Source organism: Hylobates moloch, unplaced genomic scaffold, assembly GCF_009828535.3.
Source record: "Hylobates moloch isolate HMO894 unplaced genomic scaffold, HMol_V3 SCAFFOLD_6, whole genome shotgun sequence".
Classification (NCBI taxonomy): domain Eukaryota; kingdom Metazoa; phylum Chordata; class Mammalia; order Primates; family Hylobatidae; genus Hylobates; species Hylobates moloch.
In genome coordinates, this window is record NW_026652281.1 from 18,898,115 (window position 1) to 18,918,214 (window position 20,100).

Consider the following 20,100-nt stretch of genomic DNA (forward strand, 5'->3'; position numbering starts at 1 on the left):
GCTAATTAGTAGAGACGGAGTTTCAGCATGTTGGTCAGGCTGCTCTCGAACTCCTGACCTTGTGATCCACCCACCTCGGACTCCCAAAGTGCTGGGATTACAGGCGTGAGCCACCATGTTTGGCTTATATCCCGTTTTTTACTAATGGTAACGAAGCTTATCATCCCAAACATTCAAATTTTCATAATTCTTTACAAAAATCCATTAATAACAAACAGGGTGATTGGGAGCACTGTTAGATGTATTTATCAAATTCCTTCTCTCGGGTAGAATAACATTTTATCTAAGGCTTTTATACAGAGTCAGATAATAGCCATTCATGGATCTATAAAACGCTGTGATTTGCATGCAATGTTATGGTACTCTCTTTATAGACATCCTCTTCAGTTAGTAAATGTATGTTTTTAGGAAGAAGGGGTTTCTGTGGATTCCCTGTCATCCATCTGTACTTTGCATTTGTAAATTGCCTAACATATCTTGCTCCTTCTGTAATAATTGCTGTTTTTAGACATCATGATTTAAAACACATTTTACAAAACCTCTAAAAAATCCACTTTTAAAATAATTTTAAATGTCTATGTGACTATTCAAATCTGAAAAAGATTAGAGGAAGTGCACTGGGAATGTCCCTTTCCATGAGAAGTTGATTATGCCATGTAATCAATTCATTCGCTCATACCAGGAGATGTAAAGGTGCTGTAGTAGGACCTTTGGCAGAGATCTTCTCCCAGAGGCCTCGTCTTACATAATGAACGGTAGTTCCAGCTAAATTGAAGGCTCCAGAGTGTTCAATCTTCCAGTCACTATTAATAGACTGTTTGCCAGCATCTCGGAGAGCTATAAAGAGGTTCAAAAATATAATGAGTATTAACAAGTCAGCTTCATTGATCAACACCTACTACAAATTATTTTGTTAAAACTAGTCCGTTTATTTACAAACAAATGGATCAACATCCCCTGATGTAAAACTTGAGGCAGCTCTTTTTAGGAAAAGTCTGCAATCATGGCAGATGCCATAAGCTCTCCTGTCCTGAAATTGTCCATAACTATATAGCCATATTTATCTTTGCCTTCTCTAATCTCCTTGGACCTTTGATGTATATGTTCCTTATTTTGGTCCTTAATCATTTGTTCTTTAACACATTACTATATTCAGGCTATGTATATCTATTTAGTCTATCCAGTGATCCTATGAGCATTGTGAATACTGGCTTTACATCTCATACATGCTCTGTCTCTCCGATGCCCATCCAGAAAAGTATGTGATTAAAGAAGGATCATTAAGCAGCACATTAATTAACAGATCAAAATGGCAGGGTTATATGCATTATAAAACAATTCAAAGATAATATGTTGGATTTAAAAACAGACCCAGGACCTTTTAACATCTGTTTGTGATTTGCTATGAACAAGAATGGAAGATAAATGTTATTTCTCACCCACAAACAACTGTCATCTATATAGGATGTTACAGAATAATTCTGTTTACATAATTTTTTTTCTTTTTGAGCTAATCTGTGTACAATTAAGATTAATGACACAGAAATGAGATGTGATGGTTACCATTTTAAATTAAATTTTTAAAATATTTTCCTTCAAATGATTTAGTGTTTAATTTAAACTTTTAGACTCTTCCATACAACTTTACTGTCTTTCCTAAAGACATGTACATGAGGATTCATTGAAGGCTATGTCAAAATTATATGAAAACGTTTTGATAAATTAAGCCAATAAATCCCGCTAGTTATTATTTAGGCTAATCTCCAAGTATTAGATGTTTGAAGATTTCCAAGTTTTTATCTTGTAAATAATGTTTAAATAAATACGCTATATACTAATTATGTGTATATCTGAATATTTCCCTTAAATATCCAGATTTGGAATTACAATAATAAATAAACTGAATATTTAAAGATTTTGAAAAACAGTTTCAAATTGATTTTCATAGAGGTTGCATCAATTTATACTTCCATAATAGTGACTGAGAGTGTTTATTTCTGAGCACATCACTGAAAGTAAATTTCTCTTACCTAATATAAAATCATGATTGAATAATTACCTATCTAGTATCAACTATAACTCAGGCAACATTCAAAGTTCTGGAACCCCCAAAACGAACAACATGTATATGTTCTCTGTCTTCATGGAACTTACACTCTAACTGCAGAGCCAGACATTAAACAAGTTACGTAGGCAACAAATTACAACATGCTGATACATGCGTGGCAGAGTTGAGAGAGGCTCCTCTGAGGGGCATTATTTACTGAGGAAGTTAGTGAAGGGAAATAAGGGAAAGGGCATTCTAGACTAAGGGAGCCATACGTGGAAAGATCTTAAAGCTCATCACAGCTTGACCAGGACCAGGAGACCCATGTGCATGAAGTCAAACATGCTGAAGCAGACTATGAAGGGAGGCTGGAGAAATGAGGACTAGTCAGACCAGAGAGGCCTTGTTAGTATTTGAGTTTTCCTAAGAAAAAAATGTAATGGCCAGTGTGGTGGCTCACATCTGTAATCCCAGCACTTTGGGAGGTCAAGGTGGGCAGATGGCTTGAGTTTACAAGTTCGAGACCAGTCTGGACAACGTGGCAAAACCCCATCTCTACAAAATATACAAAAATTAGCTAGGTATGGTGGTGCCCACCTGCAGTCCCAGTGACTCAGGAGGCTGAGGTGGGTGGATCACTTGAACCTAGGAGGCGGAGGTTGCAGTGAGCTGAGATCATGCCACTGCACTCCAACCTGGGCAACAGAACCAGACATGGTCTGGAAAAAAAAACAACAAAAAAAAGTAAAGCTTTAAAGTATTCTGAAAAATATTCTGTTGAAAATGGGCTGGTGTAGGGTAAATTTACACAGGGAAGATAAGATATAACACTAACATAGTAGCCCAACTGAAAGTAATGGTGGCTTGGATTAAGGGAATGGATGAAAATATCAAGATTTATTTTGGAGTAAAATGGACAGAATATGGTAATGAATTGGTTCCCCTGGGTAAATGGAAGTGTCAAGTATGATGCCAGGGTTCTAGGATGAGAAAACAGATGGGTTATGATGGCAAATAATGAAATGGTAAAAGCTGTCAAAAGAACATAGTTGAGGAGCAAAATCAGAAGTTAACTTTTATTTATTTTTTTTTTTTGAGACGGAGTCTCACTCTGTCGCCCAGGCTGGAGTGCAGTGGCCTGATCTCAGCTCACTGCAACTTCTGCCTCCCAGATTCAAGCAATTCTCCCTGCCTCAGCATCCTGAGTAGCTGGGATTGCAGGCTGCCACCATCATCCCCAGCTAATTTTTGTATTTTTAGTAGAAACAGGGTTTTGTCATGTTGGCCAGGCTGGTCTGGAACTCCTGACCTCAGGTGATCTGCCCAACTTGGCCTTCCAAAGTGTTGTGATTACAGGCGTGAGCCACCGTGCCAGGCCCAATCTACTTTTCTTAAAGATCTATTATTTTATTCCTATTGAACTTTATAATTTTTTCATTTAGATCATGTTAAATTGATAAAAAATGATTTTTCCTAAAAGGTAAATTATTTCTTTGTTTTTCATTAAAGTCTGTTAAATATTTTGAGGAATCTTTTTGGCCTAGATAAGTACTGTGGTCGGTACAATTCCATTTTTTTCTCCTGTATTTCAGTACGTTTTTAGGGCACAATGTAAATAAATATTTCCGGAAAATCTCTAATTAAAATGCCTTTAGAAATCTTGGGGGTCACTAGAGTATATTTAGACTCAATTGGTATTTTTGACATTCAGCATTCTCCAGAAAATGGCACACACACATGTACCTGCAAATCCACACCATTTAATAGCAGCCTCACATAAAGAATCAATACTTTAGGTATATATGTTTCTTGCTGTTTGTTTTTGTTAATTTAAAAAATGTGCTTTTAGAAATCATACTCTTCACCATGATTGAATAACTAAAACCGTATTAGCTCTCCTACTGTAAATAACTAGAAAATTAGACAATGGATGAAACAGCTGTTCTCAGATGTTGGGTAAATAACAACAGAGAACTGTGATCCCTAAGAGAAGACCAAATGATTTGATCTCTAAAATTGCTTGGCTTTCTGCTTGAAAATATTTACCAGACTCCCTGACTGGGAGGTAGAACCCACACAGAGGACAGATGATGAGGGAGAGGGTTTCAGTGAGTTGAGGACACAGAGAATGGAGTTCAAATTGGCTAAAGCAGCTGAAGAGATTTTTTTTTATTGTACTTTAAGTTTTAGGGTACATGTGCACAATGTGCAGGTTTGTTACATATGTATCCATGTGCCATGTTGGTGTGCTGCACCCATTAACTCCTCATTTAGCTGAAGAGATTTTATTGAACACACAGTCTTTAGTGGAGAACAAAAAAAGGCTACATATAAGAAATAAAGTTAAACTAATCCTAGAACAAAGGTTGCTTTAGCTGCATACTGACAAAGCTTTTAAAAAGCCTCAAGAAGTTAAGCTGATCTGCAAGTAAGTTAACTGTCCGCAAAATGAAACTCAATACTCAATAGTAAATAACAAAATACAGTCATTCAGCAATGTCACATTCATAATATCCAGCATCCAACCAAAAAGTACTAGGTATGGAAAAAAGTCAGGGATTGCAACCTATCATAATCAGTGGAAAAATCAGCCAATAAAATGAGGTCCAGGAATAATAGAGATAACAGAATTTGTAGACCAAGGCTTTTTTTTTTATTATTATTTTTTCTGAGATGGAGTCTCACTCTGTCACCCAGGTTGGAGTGCAGTGGCGCCATCTCAGGTCACTGCAACCTCTGTCTCATGGGTTCAAGCAATTCTCCTGCCTCAGCCTCCTGAGTAGCTAGAATTACTGGTGCCCGCCACATGCCCGGCTAATTTTTGTATTTTTAGTACAGACAGGGTATCACCATGTTGATCAGGCTGGTTTCTAACTCCTGATCTTAAGTGATCTGCCTGTCTTGACCTCCCAAAGGGCTGGGATTACAGGTGTGAGCCACTGTGCCCAGCTGACCAAGACTTTTGAAGAGCTATTGTAAGTATGTTCAGTATGCACAATAATTCAAAGAAAAATCTGTAATATTGAGTAATGGAAACTATGAAAAATAAATTTAACAGAATAAAATATGTAAAATAGAAATAGAAAAAATATCATAACTGATGATAAAGTAACAGAATAGAAAAATATACATAATATCTATAATGACAAACTCACTGAACCGATTTACAAACATTTTAGGTATTGCAAAAGGAGTCCGTGAACTTGAAGGAAAGCTAATATAACGGAAACTAACTGGATTCTAAAAAGAAAATAGGCTAAAAAAATGAACAGACCATAACTGTTCCATGAGAAATACCTGGTAGAGTAACGAATGTGTAACTAGAATTCCAGAAATGTGGGTGAGGACATACAAATTATTTGAAGACATTGTGCTCAAAATTGTTTCCAAATTTGATACAGTCTACAAACATACAAATCTAAAAAATGCAATGAAATCTAAGCCAAATAAGCATGAGGAAAGCTATACAAGGTATGCTATAATCAAACTGCTGGAATCCAATAATAGGGATAACAATCTTGAAAGTGCCTAGAGAGAAAAAAGCCCATTAGAACAGGGGTAAAAGATTTAACAATTCACTGGATAGACGATCAGAACTAATACAAGCCAGAAGACAATAAAATATCACATTCAGAGAGAGAAAACAAAGCAAACAAAAAAATCTAGAATTCTATATCCAGTGAAAATATTCTTCAGAGATGAAGTCAAAGTAAATATATATTCAGACAAGCAAAATTTGAGAAATGTCAGCAGACTTACTCTATAAAAAAAATTAAAGAATGCTCTTCAGGCTGAAATAAAGTGGTTCAAGATGGAAAGAGGTGTCTATGTGAAGGAAGTAAGGAAGCTGATACTAGTAAATGTATAAAAAAATTTATTGATATTATTTTTAGTATAATTAACTGAGGCAAAATGATTACAATGTATTTTGGTGTTTAAAATATATGTAGAATTAAACTGATAATAGGAAATGTGAAAGTAAGATGCATAGTAGCAAAAAGGAAGGAAAAAGAGGAGTATACTGTTTTAAGAAGCTTACATTATATATAAAGTAGTATAAATAATTTGGAAGGAGGCTGTAATAAGTTAAAAATACATACTGTAAATGCTAGATAATCCATTAAAAATATAAAGCAAGAATTATAGCTAATAAGCAAGTAAAGAAGACACTGGAATAGTAAAAAGTATACTCAATCCAACAGAAGCCAGAGAAAAAGACACAAAGGAATTAAGAAGAGATGGAACAAACAGAAAACAAATTCAGTATGGCCAAAATTATATTATGTTTAAGTGGACTGAGGACATTGGTTAAAAGAGAGATTGTCAGGCTAAAGAAAAGGAAAAATCTCACAGTATTCAAAGAGCTTTAAAAATACATAGGTTAAAATAAAAGAATGGAAAAAGATGTAGCATGCAACACTAAATATTAAAAAAATGGATTTAATGGTTTTTTTTTTTTTTGAGATGGAGTTTCGTTCTTGTTGCCTAGGCTGGAGTGCAATGGTGTGATCTCAGTTCATTGCAACTTCCGCCTCCCAGGTTCAAGTGATTCTCCTGTCTCAGCCCCCTGAGTAGCTGGGATTACAGGGGCATGCCACCACGCCAGGCTAACTTTTGTATTTGTAGTAGAGACAGGGTTTTATCATATTAGTCAGGCTGGTCTTGAACTCCTGACGTCAGGTGATCCGCCCACCTCAGCCTCCCAAAGTGCTGGCATTACAGGCGTGAGTTACTGTCCCTGGCCAATGGCCATATTATTAATGGATACCATGGACAAGGGCAAGAAATATTTTGAGATTTAAAAAAAGACGTGTTTTTAAAGGTCATTTAAATTAAAATTAATTAAACTTAAATTTTAAAATGACATAACATTTGTTAAGTAGACTTAACAATCCTAGGTGTATGCTAAGGTATCAAAATGCATGAAGCAAAACTGACATAATTGAAAAGAGAGAAAAATCCACAATTTTAGTTGAAAATTTCAATATTTTCCTTAACTGAAAAAAAGATCGAGTATCAGTAAGAATATAGAAGACTGGAACCAAATAAAACTAACTGATATTTAGAGATTGTACTCAGCAATTGTATTAATAGAACACAAATTTTTTCAGGTATAAATGGGTCATTGGTCAATAGATGCCATAAGTTATAAAAGAGGTCTCAAAATTGAAATTACACTGAATATATTCTCTTACCAGAACAGATTTAAACTAAAAATCAATAACAATATATCTATTTTAAAAACTAAAAATATTTGGAAATTAAACAATCCATTTATAAGTAACTCATGAATCAAAGTAGAAATCATGGTGCTAATATGAAAATCTTTTGAACTAAGAATATATTGTGGGATAAAACTAAAGCAGTGGTTAGAGGGAATCCTATAGCTTTAAATTGTCACATTAGCAAAGAAGAAAGCAATAAAGTTCATGATCTAAGTTTCTACCTTAAAATAGTAGAAAAAATAAATATAAACCCAATGCAAATAGAAGCAAGAAACTAATAAAGGGCAGAAGTCAGTTAAATAGAAGTAAATTAACAAGAGAGGTAATCATTAACACCAAGAGTTGGTTATTTGAAAAGATCAAATAACTGATAAAACTTTATCTAAGAAAAATAGACATAAACTAAAAATACTAGAAATAAGAGACAAAATATTGTTCTTATAGGTATTATAGTATAATAAGGAAATATTATAAACAAGTTTAAACCAATGAAATTGACAAGGTAAGGGAAATGAATTAATTTCTTAAAGATAAGTTACCCAAATTGACACAGAAAGAAGAATATCTGAATAGCCATATATATATAACATATATAAGAATATCTTAATAGCCATATATGTATATATTTGTGTGTGTGTGTGTGTGTAGATTTGTACTTGCACATGCCAACCAACTTAGTAACCACATAAGTCTTTTGAGAGCCCTGAACTTTACAGTTAAGGTAAATTGGTGCTGCAAACCCATATAAGGGTTTGATTTGCCTTATAAATTCTCAGGAAAATTGATTTTTCTACTTCCACTTAGTACTAAGGTTAATATAGATACATTTTCTTTCTTCCACCTTTTGTGGTGCAATTTCTATCTCTCTACCACAGTGAAGTTGTAGTTCTTTAGTGTTCTTGCTTTATGCAGGGCTCTCCTACTAGAGCTCCCACTTTGTAAAGGCCTTTGGTTTTGTTTTCTGTCCACAGAGTCCCTGTGGCTCTCAAAGGCTACACCTGCTTACCAAAACCAAGTATAGGTGGGTCTTTAGAGTCAGCTTAATTCTCTGGCTTCCTGTTCCTACTTTGTTTTTGGTATCTAAGGGTTCTTTAATTTCTTTCCAGTTCAGAGGTGTTAAGGATTAAACATTGGTGCCCTCCCCCTAAATTCATGTTAAAACCGTACCCCCTAATGTGATCTTATTAGTAGGTGGAGTCTTTGGGAGGTAATTAGGATTAGATGAGGTCACGAGAGTGAAGTTTTCATGAATGAGATTAGTGTTCTTATAAGAGTCCCAAGAGAGCTTGTTTCCTCTCTCTCTGCCATGTGAAGACACAGCTAGAAGTTGGCAGTATGCAATTCAGAAGGAGGGCCCTCACCAGAAGCCCACCATGCTGGCACCCTTGATCTCACACTTCTGGCCTCCAGAACTGTGAGAAATAAATTTCTGTTGTTTATAAGCCACGAAGTCCATGGCACTTTGTCATAGCAGCCCAAAGAGACTAAATGACAGGTACTTTATAAAAAGTATTTTTTTCTGTTGAATTTTGCTCATTTTAATTTTTTCTTTAGTGAGAAGTTGTCCATAGTGCCTTATATACAAAACTGCATGGAAGGTAAGTAGACCCATAAGACCTTTTTGAGATTTTTTTAAAAACTCATGAGATGCAATGATTTTGCAAAGATATAACATACGTCTATCTGAAGTATTTTCCATTTTAGGCTTCTTGATAAATTACTAACAAGACAATAATGTCACAATCTTCAGAAAAGCAAATAATAATTGCAATTAATACAGTTTAAAGAAGGAATGATGAAAAACAATAATTGTATTGGGAAGGGATTAATTATCTCTATAAAATAATATATAGTTTGATGTAGACAGGTTAATTTCTTTAAGAATAATCAGTTTGCCAAGGTTCTATTTTCTTTTCTTTTTGCTAAAGCTATTTCAAGATGAATATTTCCAATGACTTCCTTCCTATGCCCAAAGGAGCCTTTAGGGAACGTGATTTATGAAATGCATCTATTTGCCAAGTCTGTAGGCCTGAAATCTGTGATTTTAACACAGTGTCATTTCTTCTTTACTCCAAATTTGCCCCTCATCTATGTGTCCTACATTAGTGTTACTATTACTTGCTAGAAACCTAGAAGTCATCCTTGAATTTTTATCCTACATCTATTTTTCAGCAAGTTCCATCAGTTCAACTTCTTCAATGTCTCTGGAAGCTACTGGGTGTTTCCTATTTCTATTCTCTAGCTAGGTTTATGCAACCAGTCTCTTTGCCTCCAAGAATGTGTGCTCCAAGGCACCCTTCCTCTGATTCATCCGAGGTGAATTATTTTTTTTCTGAGTCAGCAAGTAAGGAAATGTGTTCTTGAATAAACATGGTAACATATTACTAGTATTTTCAACGTTGATTTAATCTCCAGAGCAGCATTCATTCTGTTTAGGGGCATAGATGGTGTTTCTTTCTACGAGTAAAAGACCCTGCTCACTTAGGCCGAAGGATAAGCACAAGGAGAATTTACAATAACTAACTGAGACAGATATGTGATTCAACTTTTAAACTGAATGGTCTTTTAAAAACAAAGAGTGATTGGAGACTTATGTTTAGAGGTCACTAACAGAGAAAAATGATGGGATTTAGTAGAATTGGAGACAGTGAGTAGAGAAGAAAACAGTCATTTCATGATTTATACCCTTCTGAGTTAATTCTATACAATCAGTTGATCACCCTGGTTTAAAAGGGGGAAAAAGAGGTTATATGGGAGAAGTTTAAAGAAAATGTGTTCACATATGACATGTACTTTTTAAAATCACAAGTGTTGCATGGACGACAATTACTTAAAATAATAAAACTAAAAAGGGGGCAGCATGGTTCAGTGCCTAAGAACCCAGATGCTATCCCCGGACGCCTCGGGTTCAAATCTAGATTCACAGCTTCTTAGATGTGTAACCTTGGGCAAGAAACTTAAAGTTTCTGTTATTCTATTACCAGATTTTAGAAATTGGGAAATTAATAATGCCTACTTCAGAGAGGTATTCTGAGGATTTATGGACGTATGTAATGCACTGGCATATACTAACTAACTGTCATACATCTTTTTCTTAAATACACTCAAAAAGTCTATAATTTCCTGTGTGCCAGACTTTGATTTAGATGTTGTAGACAAAAGAACAAAATGCCTTCAAGAATTAACAATGGAGATTGACATTAGAAAAGCAAGAATTTAAACAAATAAAAAATTCAGACAAGGATAAGCACAATACAGAAAAAAAAAAAGCAGGACAATGTAATACAGAGTGGCTTGGTTAGAGGTCAGTGTATACGGAGAAAAAGTAATAATTCTGAGTAACTGAAATGATTTCCTGATGCATCACATTAGAGCAGTAAAGAAAGTGAAGGATCAAGGAGGACTGTCAGTTTTGACATGAACTACTGGATATAAATTAGTGAATATGATGAGCTGAATAACACTCCCCCCCAAAAATATCTATGTTCTTAAAAGGTAAATATCATACAAAATATCTTCTCTGACCACAAAGGAATGAGGTTAGAAATCAAAAACAAACAGAAAATGCACAAATTTGTAGAAATTAAACAACACACTCTTTAATCAGTCTAACAATGAAAAAAAAATCACATGGGGAATTGGAAATTATCTGGAGACAAATGAAAACTCAACATACCAAAGCCAAATCTTATGGGACACAGCAAAGATTTTTCTAGGGAGAAAATGTATAAACCCTTATATTAAAAAAGAAGAAAGATCTCAAATTAACAACAAAACTTAACCATGTAAGGAACTGGAAAAACAACAAACTGAATCCCAAACTAGTAGAAGAAAGCAAATATTAGAGATAAGTGAAATGGAGAATAGAAAACAATACAGAAAAATCAACAAAACTAAAAGACAGTTCTTTGAAAAGATCAACAAAATTAACAAGTCTTTAGCTAGACTGACTAAGGGAACAAAAGAAAAGACTCAAATTACTAAAATCAGAAATGAAAGTGAGGATGTTATAATCAATGCTACAGAAATAAAAAGGATTATGAGAGTACTATAAACAAGTGTAGGACCATAAATTAGATAACCTAGATGAAATGTAGAAATTTCCCAAAACAAAACCTACCAAAACTGAATCATGAAGAAAGAGAAATCATAAATAAACCTATAATTAGCAAGGAGATTAAATCAGTAATCAAAAATCAAAAGCCCTGGACAAAAAAGCTTTTTTATGTGGTTTTAGGTAAAGGTCCAACTTCATTTTTTTGCATGTGGATATCTAGATTTCCCAGCATCACTGGAGAAAAAGACTGTCCTTTCTCAGTTGAATGGTGTTGGTACCCTTGTTGAAAATCATTTGAACATATATATGATATTTAAAAGGTAAATATCATACAAAATATCTTCTCTGACCACAAAGGAATGAGGTTAGAAATCAAAAACAAACAGAAAATGCACAAATTTGTAGAAATTAAACAACACACTCTTTAACCAGTGTATATATACGTATATATATATATTCCTGGACTTTCTATTCTTTTGCATTGGTTTAGATGTCTGTCTTTATGCCAGGATCATATTGTTTTAATTACTGTAGCTTTGTAGGAAGTTTTGCAACCAGAAAGTCTGCATCCTCCAGCTTTGTTCTTTTTCAAGATTGGTTTGACTATTCAGGGTCACTTCTGTATGTAAAATTTCATATGAATTTTAAAATGGGTTTTTGTATTCTTCCTTCAAAAGATTTCATTGAAATGTAAATGTAGTTAATGCGACTGAATTAACAACTTGACACTTAAAAATAGCTATGATGGTACATTTTATGTGATATATAGTTTACCACAATAAAAAATATGTTGAGGGGGAAAAAGATACCCACATCTTAATCCTTGGAATCTATGAATGCTACTGCTATGGTCTGAATATTTGTGTTCTCCCCCCATAATTTATATGTTGAAATCCTAACCTCAAGTTAGAATTAGAAGCATTAGAAGGTGAAGTCTTCTGAGAGGTGATTAGGTCATAAGAGCTCTGCCCTTATAATTGGGATTAGTGTCCTTATCCCAGAGAGCTAGCTCACTCCTTCCACCATGTGAGGACATAGCGAGAAGATGCCATCTATAAATCAGGAAATGAGCCCTTAAAGGGCACCAAATCTATTAGTGCCTTGATCTTGGACTTCCTGGCCTCCAGAACTATGAGCAATACATTTCTGTTGTTTATAAGCTACCTAATCTATGGTATTTTTATAGCAGCACAAACAAACTAGATAATTACCTTCTATGGCACATTAAAAAAATTACAGATATTAAGTTGCAGATCCTGAGATGGGAGATTATCCTGAATTATCCAGGTAGGCCTTAAATACAATAACATGTGTCCTTATAAGAGAGAAGAAGAGGAAAATTTGAACACAGAAGGAAAGGAGAAGGCAATGAGACCATGCAGGTAGACAATGGAGTGACAAGGCCACAGGCGAAGGAATGCTGGCAGCCACTAGAATTGGAAAAGGCAGGGAATGGATGTTCTCCTAGAGTCTCCAGAGATAGTGTAACATTGCAAACACTGATTTTTGGTGCAGTGAAACTGATTTTGGACTTCTGGCCTGCAGAACTATGAGGGAATACATTTTCGTTGTTTTAAGTAACCAAGTTTGCAGTAATTGTTACAGTAGGCATAGGACACTAATGCAGTGACATTCACTGTAATGGAGAAGACCAAAGGAAGAAGAGGTTTTAGCATGGACTGGAAATCCAATTTTTTATTTGGACTTTTGATTTTGGACTTTCTGTTAGGCTGTTCTTGCACTGATATCATGAAACACCTGGGACTGGGTAGTTTATAAAGAAAATAGATTTAATTGGCTCTCGGTTCTGTGGGCTATATAGGAAGTGTGGTGCTGCCATCTGTTTGGCTTCTGATGAGGGTGTCAGGAAGCTTACAATCATGGCAGAAAGTGCAGGTGGAGCAGGCCTCTCACACAGGGAGAGAGGGAGCAAGGGGCAGGAGGGTGGGGGGTACGTGCCACATACTTTTAAGTAACCAGATGTCACATGAAATCACTATCATGAGGACAGCACCAAGAGGATGGTGCTAAACCATTTGTGAAAAATCCGTCCCCATGATCCAGTCACCTCCCACCAGGCACCACCTCCAATATTGAGGATCAGAATTCAGAATGAGATTTAGAAGAGACAACATCCAAACTATATCAGACTTATTATTTCTGAGGTACCTATGAAACTTTTGATAATTTATATCAAATAAACATGTAGAGCAATAGAGCTAGATGTAATTCCCTGGGGAGAGAATATAGCAGAGAAAAGATCAGGACCCAGGCCTGAACCCCATAGTATGGGAACATTTGGAAACATAAAGAGGCTGAAGACCTCACAAAAGAGACCAGTAAGGGGCACACAGTGGTCCTATAAGTGTTTAATAAAATGAGGAGAAGTCAACAGTTTTAAATGCTGTTTACAGGTCAAGTAACATTGGATTTGTCAACATGGAGGGCATTTGCTGACCTTAAAAAAGGCATTTACTGTAGAGGGAGACAGGAAACAGGACTGGATTGGTTGAAGAGACTGGGAGGTAAGAAATTGGAGACAGCATGAAGATGTCACCTTCGTAGTATTGCCTGGCTTATTTAGCCACATGTGTCAGGTTACTAAAACCCATATTATAATTTAGAATTTTGTATAATTGAGAAAATTCCATTTGAGATATCTATATTCTTTTCCAGCTTGGAAAAAAAGAAAACATACATGCAAGTGTAATAACCACTTGTCTGCTATTGAATGAATGTATTGAAATTGTCTAGATTATGGCCAGTGTCTCTAAGAACTGGGTATCAGGACTTTTAATCTGTATTTGAAAATCTTACATGATCTATTTGTACCATAGTAGGTAAAATAGATTAAATACCAATGCATATTTTGGGAACAAATGGTAATAATTCGTAATGAGTGTGTCACATGATAAAGAATTCCTTTTACTGTCCCTTTTCCTCAAATTTTTCTACTCCTAGACTTCAACTCCTATTGAAAAAAATTCAATCTGAGTGTAGATTATGTATTTTTGATACTGCAGCGTAGAAACAATGACGTAAGCTGAGTTGTTTCTACGTACAAAGGATTCCTTGTTGGAACACTATTGCTCATTTAAGAAAAAAAATGGGACATTATTTTTGTTACAAAAAAATAGGCTTGAGAGCTTTTTTTGTGTGTATAAAGATAATACAAACACAGTGTTACAATTCTGGAAAATTATTTAGTCTTCTGCCTGACATAATCATATTAGGTCCCTCTATCTCTGGATGCCAGATAAAACTTAAGTTCACATGACTTAATTAGATTCAAACTTTAACATATGAGCACATATATTTTGACAATTTAGTATTTTTTCATATATTTAAAATCATGAATTGACCTAATTAAACTGTTAAAATAACTGATACAGTACTTTTCATAATAGTTAAAAATTTAAAAATGTTTTCTTCATAGGTGAGATTTCCTAAAATGAGGCAAGAGGGAGAACCCTTTTCCATTAAAAAAATCAAGTCCTTTAGTATGTAGAACATTACTTCATAAATGCCACAAGATTTCCTGACAAAACGATCATTATATATATATATATATATATACATAAATTCATTTATAAATGCAATTAATATGTATATGTGAATGTATGTATATATGTGAAATAAATATAGTTATGAAATATATATATATGAATATAAATCATACCCAAATCATTCAATGAGGTTTTTGTTTTGTTTTGTTTTTTTATCTTGGACTAACATGTGGAAGCAATTTTTACCCCTCAAAAACATACAGACAACCAGATTGCTTTTGCTCCTGGGAAGTCCTTGGGAGAGAAGGAAAAATATTCCTACTTGATATGACAAAAGATAGTTCCTGGGAAGTTCAGATATAAAACTAGAAACAGATTGACTTCCTCCTCATCATAGAACTCTCAGGGCAGGGTGTTGGGCTCGTACTTGGATCTTCTTTGTGTCTGTAACACAGGTTACCTAAATAGCTATGTGCCGGCTTTTCCTCCACAACTTTGATTCTTCTTGCTCCAGCAGGTATCACCAGCACTTCTACATAACCTGTAAGAGTCAATAAAACATGAAATAAATCTTAAGTTCCTTCAAAATCTCTTTTCTTCATTAACTTGCCTTTTGTTTTCCTTTTGGTTTTGGTTATTGCTATGACATTTCAGTACTTACGTAAAGAAAAATTTTTATATATAAAAGCTGTCATGATTTCCAGTGAAGTTTCTTGGAAAGATGTTGAGCCTACAGCACTACAGAGGACAAACAGGCACTTTTATTTTATGTAAAACAACAAAAAAAAATCTCATTGATACCTTATGAATTGTGAGGAGGGAAAACAAACCCAGTGGAACAGCCTGGTTAGAAACACAGTGGATCTTGAAATAGAACAGATAACCTCAGGTTTTGTTGTGGGAACTTCTTTAGGTTAGAAAGTGTGGGGAAAAAGAATATACAGCCGGAGAAAATATAGCAGGCCTGGACGAAATCCCTGGAGTACTGAAGTACAGGACAAGAGAGACCAAGCATTTTCTGGAGAATATTAACAAAGGGTTTTGAAACCGATGCCGGAGACAGAAAGTGTAAGGTCGCACCAAGCAATCTAGGGTCATCTCTGAAGATGTCAGAGAGCCAAACCCAAGACAAGATTAGGTGCTTCTCAGGAAACATTTTTCAGCAGATGTTAGGGATATAATGCTTGAAGAGAAATAAAATGATAAGGTAAAGTGAGATAAGAGAAAATGTGCAGAAAAATACAGACTCAAGTTTCACGTAGTGCAGAATAGTGAGAACAGATGCCTACTTTTGCTTAAAGTTATTTTCCAATTATATTAAAATATTGTTCTTAGTAGTTCTGTGCAGATCCATGTATCTTATAAAAGTCTACCTTCTAAGCTTTAAAAAAGACACAAGAGCTAATTCCAGAGTTGTCTCCTGTTTATTAATTATTCATCTTCCTGAGACTGTTGAGCTATTTGGCGTACACCCAAAGGTAGCATATACCCCCTCTGGTGGCAGTGGCTGGAATTAGTGGCATGTGCTTTTAGAATCATAATTTCCATTCAAGAACGTTTATTTAATTAACTATTGAATTGCGCATTTCAGCAACACTAAGCCATTCCCAGTAACGCTAAACATAAAAGCACTGTCATTTTTTCACATGACCAAAATACGCAGCAATTAAAATGGAAACAAATGCATAATGGCTATTTGCACATAGAAGTCAGGTAAGATGATCTCTGCCCTCAGTGAGCTTATAATTTAATTGGAAAGACAGGCATAACTACCTTATATAAATGAATTGAATACAATGGCAAATATCACGTTAAAAAGGTAATATGCAAAATGATGTGGTTAATTCTCTGCTGAAGATTATAAACCAGAGTTGTTTAAGCTACTACCTTCAAGGCTTCACTGCTTTTTTAATTAACAGAGGTAGGATTTTTTTTTTCCTTGTTAAACATTACTCATACTTGGGAAACACTGTCATCAGACAGAATCACTATGATTCAAAGGAGAGAACAATTTATAAAGGAAAGCTTCACAAAAAAGTAAATAGATGAACTGCCTTTGGAGAATGGGTAGCATTCAGATGCATACAGAAAAAGGATGAGTTCACTATGTATAAGGAAGAGTAAAGGATATGTGGTGTGGTTAGTGGCACTTGAATAAAATAATTCTGATGGAATGAGAAGATTTAAGAGAGTGGCTCTATTAAAGAGTTTAAATGCATGCCCAGGAGAATGAATTTATGAATTTGAAACTATCGAACATTCTATAGCAAGGACCTTGGTAATTGGATCCTGGCTTTGAGAGGCTTTGACTAACAGTGATATCCAAGAGGAACAGGGATATAGTTGTGGGTAACAGTGTCAGGACACTAATGGTAAAATCTAGGAGTAGTGGAGGCTAAGGAAGAAAATCCAGAAGATACTCTGTAGAAAAAAATTTCTGAACTTAGTAACTAAAAGAAAGTGGGTATAATAAATATTGAACACAATGCTTTATTCTTAGTTATGTGAGAATGGGGCATCATTTACAGGAACATGGAAGTCAAGAGAGAAATCATCTAGTTTTGGTAATAACTCAATAAATTTGGCTTTGCAATTTGTATCTAACAAAATGGTACAACACACTAGTAGAAACATCCAGTAAGAACTCGGTAACATCTGGAATCTAGAGAAAGGTCATGCTATTGACATAGCTTTGCGAGATATCCTTGCAGAATCACCAAGGTAAGGCATGGAAATAAGTGGAGAAAATCAATAAGAGAAGTCAAGGCCTTAACTTTGGTGATGGTCATAGTTTTTAACAAAGAGATAAAAATAAATTGAGAAAATAGACGAATGGGGCCGGGCACAGTGGCTAACGCCTGCAATCCCAGCACTTTGGGAGGCCGAGGCAGGCAGATCACGAGGTCAGGAGATCGAGACCATCTCCAGGCTAACACGATGAAACCCCGTCTCTACTAAAAATACAAAAAATTAGCTGGGTATGGTGGCGCATGCCTGTAGTGCCAGCTACTCAGGAGGCTGAGGCAGAAAAACCGCTTGAATCCGGGAGGCAGAAGTTGCAGTGAGCAGAGATTGTGCCACTGTACTCCAGCCTGCGTAACAGAGTGAGACTCTGTCTCAAAAAAAAAAAAAAAAAAAGAATCATGAGAAGGAGGAGATCTCATCTGTTTTGGGAAGGGGGACCCCTATGGATGAGAATATCTCAAGAAGAATTGCTGGTGAACTGTCAAAAGCTGTATGTGAAACATGAGGCATCAAAGAGAAAGGTGACCAAAGACAGTCTTCTGAGTGTCTCAATCAAGAGATAACTGTTAATCTCCAAGCAAATGAGTTCAGCAAAGTGTTGGGATCAGATGTTGAACTTCAGAATATTAAAAAAGAAGAATAGATATAAGAAAGTAGAGGTAGTATGTGCAAATTCTTGTTTGAGTTTAATAGTACTCTCTGAGGTATGTTATACATTAGAGCTATAGTTATATCTACGTTTATAGTTATATTTACAGCGATTCTCTATTACTGAGTTGGGATGGCTTAAAGGACAGGTTAGACTGATTTTCAAGAAGAGAGGTAGAAAAATATTAATCAAACACAAATGAAGAGAGAAAGCCAATGACTGGGAGTTAAATACTTTCAGTAAATAAGCCATTTGGCACAATTAACAGTGTATTGACTTAGAAGCTTAGAAGTTGGATCATGAAGCCAGTGAAGTCAATATCGTAATTTGATCCTCGTGTGCACTTTGCACACAGTAACATCCTATTTTATAACCAGAGATCCTATTTTTAATCAGCCATCTTAAAATGTTGATAGCAATCTTCATCTTCATGGCAACAGTGAAGTAACAAATGCCATATTTTGAAAAACTGCTATGTGCTAATCATTATAGTCACTTTACAGAAATTATTAATTTTAACCATAATTATAGTCTCCAAGGTAGATATTACACTTCTAATTTAATATGATGAGAAAATAGAGGAAAAAACACACTTTCCAACACTGTATTGTCAGTAATTAGCTGACCCAAGCTTTGAACCCAGGTCTGTCTGTTTCTCTTGTTCACTTCTTGCTATAATTCACTGCAACTATTTCCTAAAATAGAAAAAATAGTTAACACTACGACTATCCCACTGCTGTGGCAAACAACCAAACACACAAAAGCTCTTACAGCATGTCCTCCTTATACTTCATTTTCTTATACAAAGAATAAAACATTTTCTGCCCATGTTCTTCTTAGCATATACTGGTAACTATGCAGTTCACCAACTGGCCAATATGTAATTTGTCTTTCATTCCTCTAAAAATTTATAACTTGGCTAGGCAAATTACAATGGAAGACATGATAAAGTACTAAGGAAAAAAAGAAAATGCTCTTGAATTTATTTTCCAGCTCCAACAAAAATGATTTAGTAAACTCTAAATAGAGCACAGGGACTGAAAACACCCATGTGTGTTTGCACGTGGGTTACTCATACAATATATACAACGTACGTGGCCAACTGGACAAACAGGGCTGCATGGCCTTCAGAAAATTCTAGGAAATACATAACTATAGCGATAAAATTGTCTTAAGAGAAATATATACAACATTCCTGAAGTCAAAAGTAGATGGTGCCTGTGATAGAATTAATAACTCATGCAGAATTTTTAAAATTGAAAGTTATACAAATTTAACATTTCATTATTAAACTAGCAGATATTAATGGATCACATACTATGCTGATAATTGCAAATATGGTGTTAAACAAAAATAGCATGATTTTTTTTCTCATTGAGCTTAAGGCCTAATGGGAAAGGAAAGACAAGTGAACATAAAATTATAAATGTGACTAGAGCTAAACGATATGGATACAAACATGGTAAACATCACTAAAATAGTCATTAGTCATAGGAGGTATCACTTCAGGGATCACTTCACTAAAGAAATGATATTTGAACTAAGAACTATGTGGTATCTAGGAATTTATCCATCAAAGCCAAGAGAAAGCTGATTGATATACATTTGGAAATTCCAGATGTGGGTGTGTGTGGCGGAGGCTGGTGGGTGGTAGTGGGGGCATGGTCAGTGTGAGCACCTGTAAGAACTTAGAGAAGGAAGAGGACCTTGGTGTGACACGAGGCTGGAGAGACAGACAGGGACAACACATGTAGACCTTAAGGTCCAAGCTAAGAATTCTGGTTTCTTCCCTGTGAGCAATGTGAAATTAACATAGAGTTGTAAGGAAGAAAGTGGCCTTATTAATCTTTAATATTTGTAGTATCTTAGGC

General features: G+C 35.2%; 1 protein-coding gene across 1 annotated transcript in view; it reads right to left on the minus strand.

Annotated features, from left to right (window-relative positions):
* The window catches only part of ADAMTS19 (ADAM metallopeptidase with thrombospondin type 1 motif 19), a 286,463-nt gene that overhangs the window by 61,250 nt on the left and 205,113 nt on the right, over positions 1 to 20,100 (minus strand). Inside the window, exons 16-17 of the mRNA XM_032156524.3 lie at positions 15,296 to 15,376; positions 680 to 837 (exon numbers count right to left, since the gene is read on the minus strand). Of these exons, the coding sequence (XP_032012415.1) occupies positions 680 to 837; positions 15,296 to 15,376 (239 nt within the window). The remainder of the gene's footprint in view (positions 1 to 679; positions 838 to 15,295; positions 15,377 to 20,100) is intronic.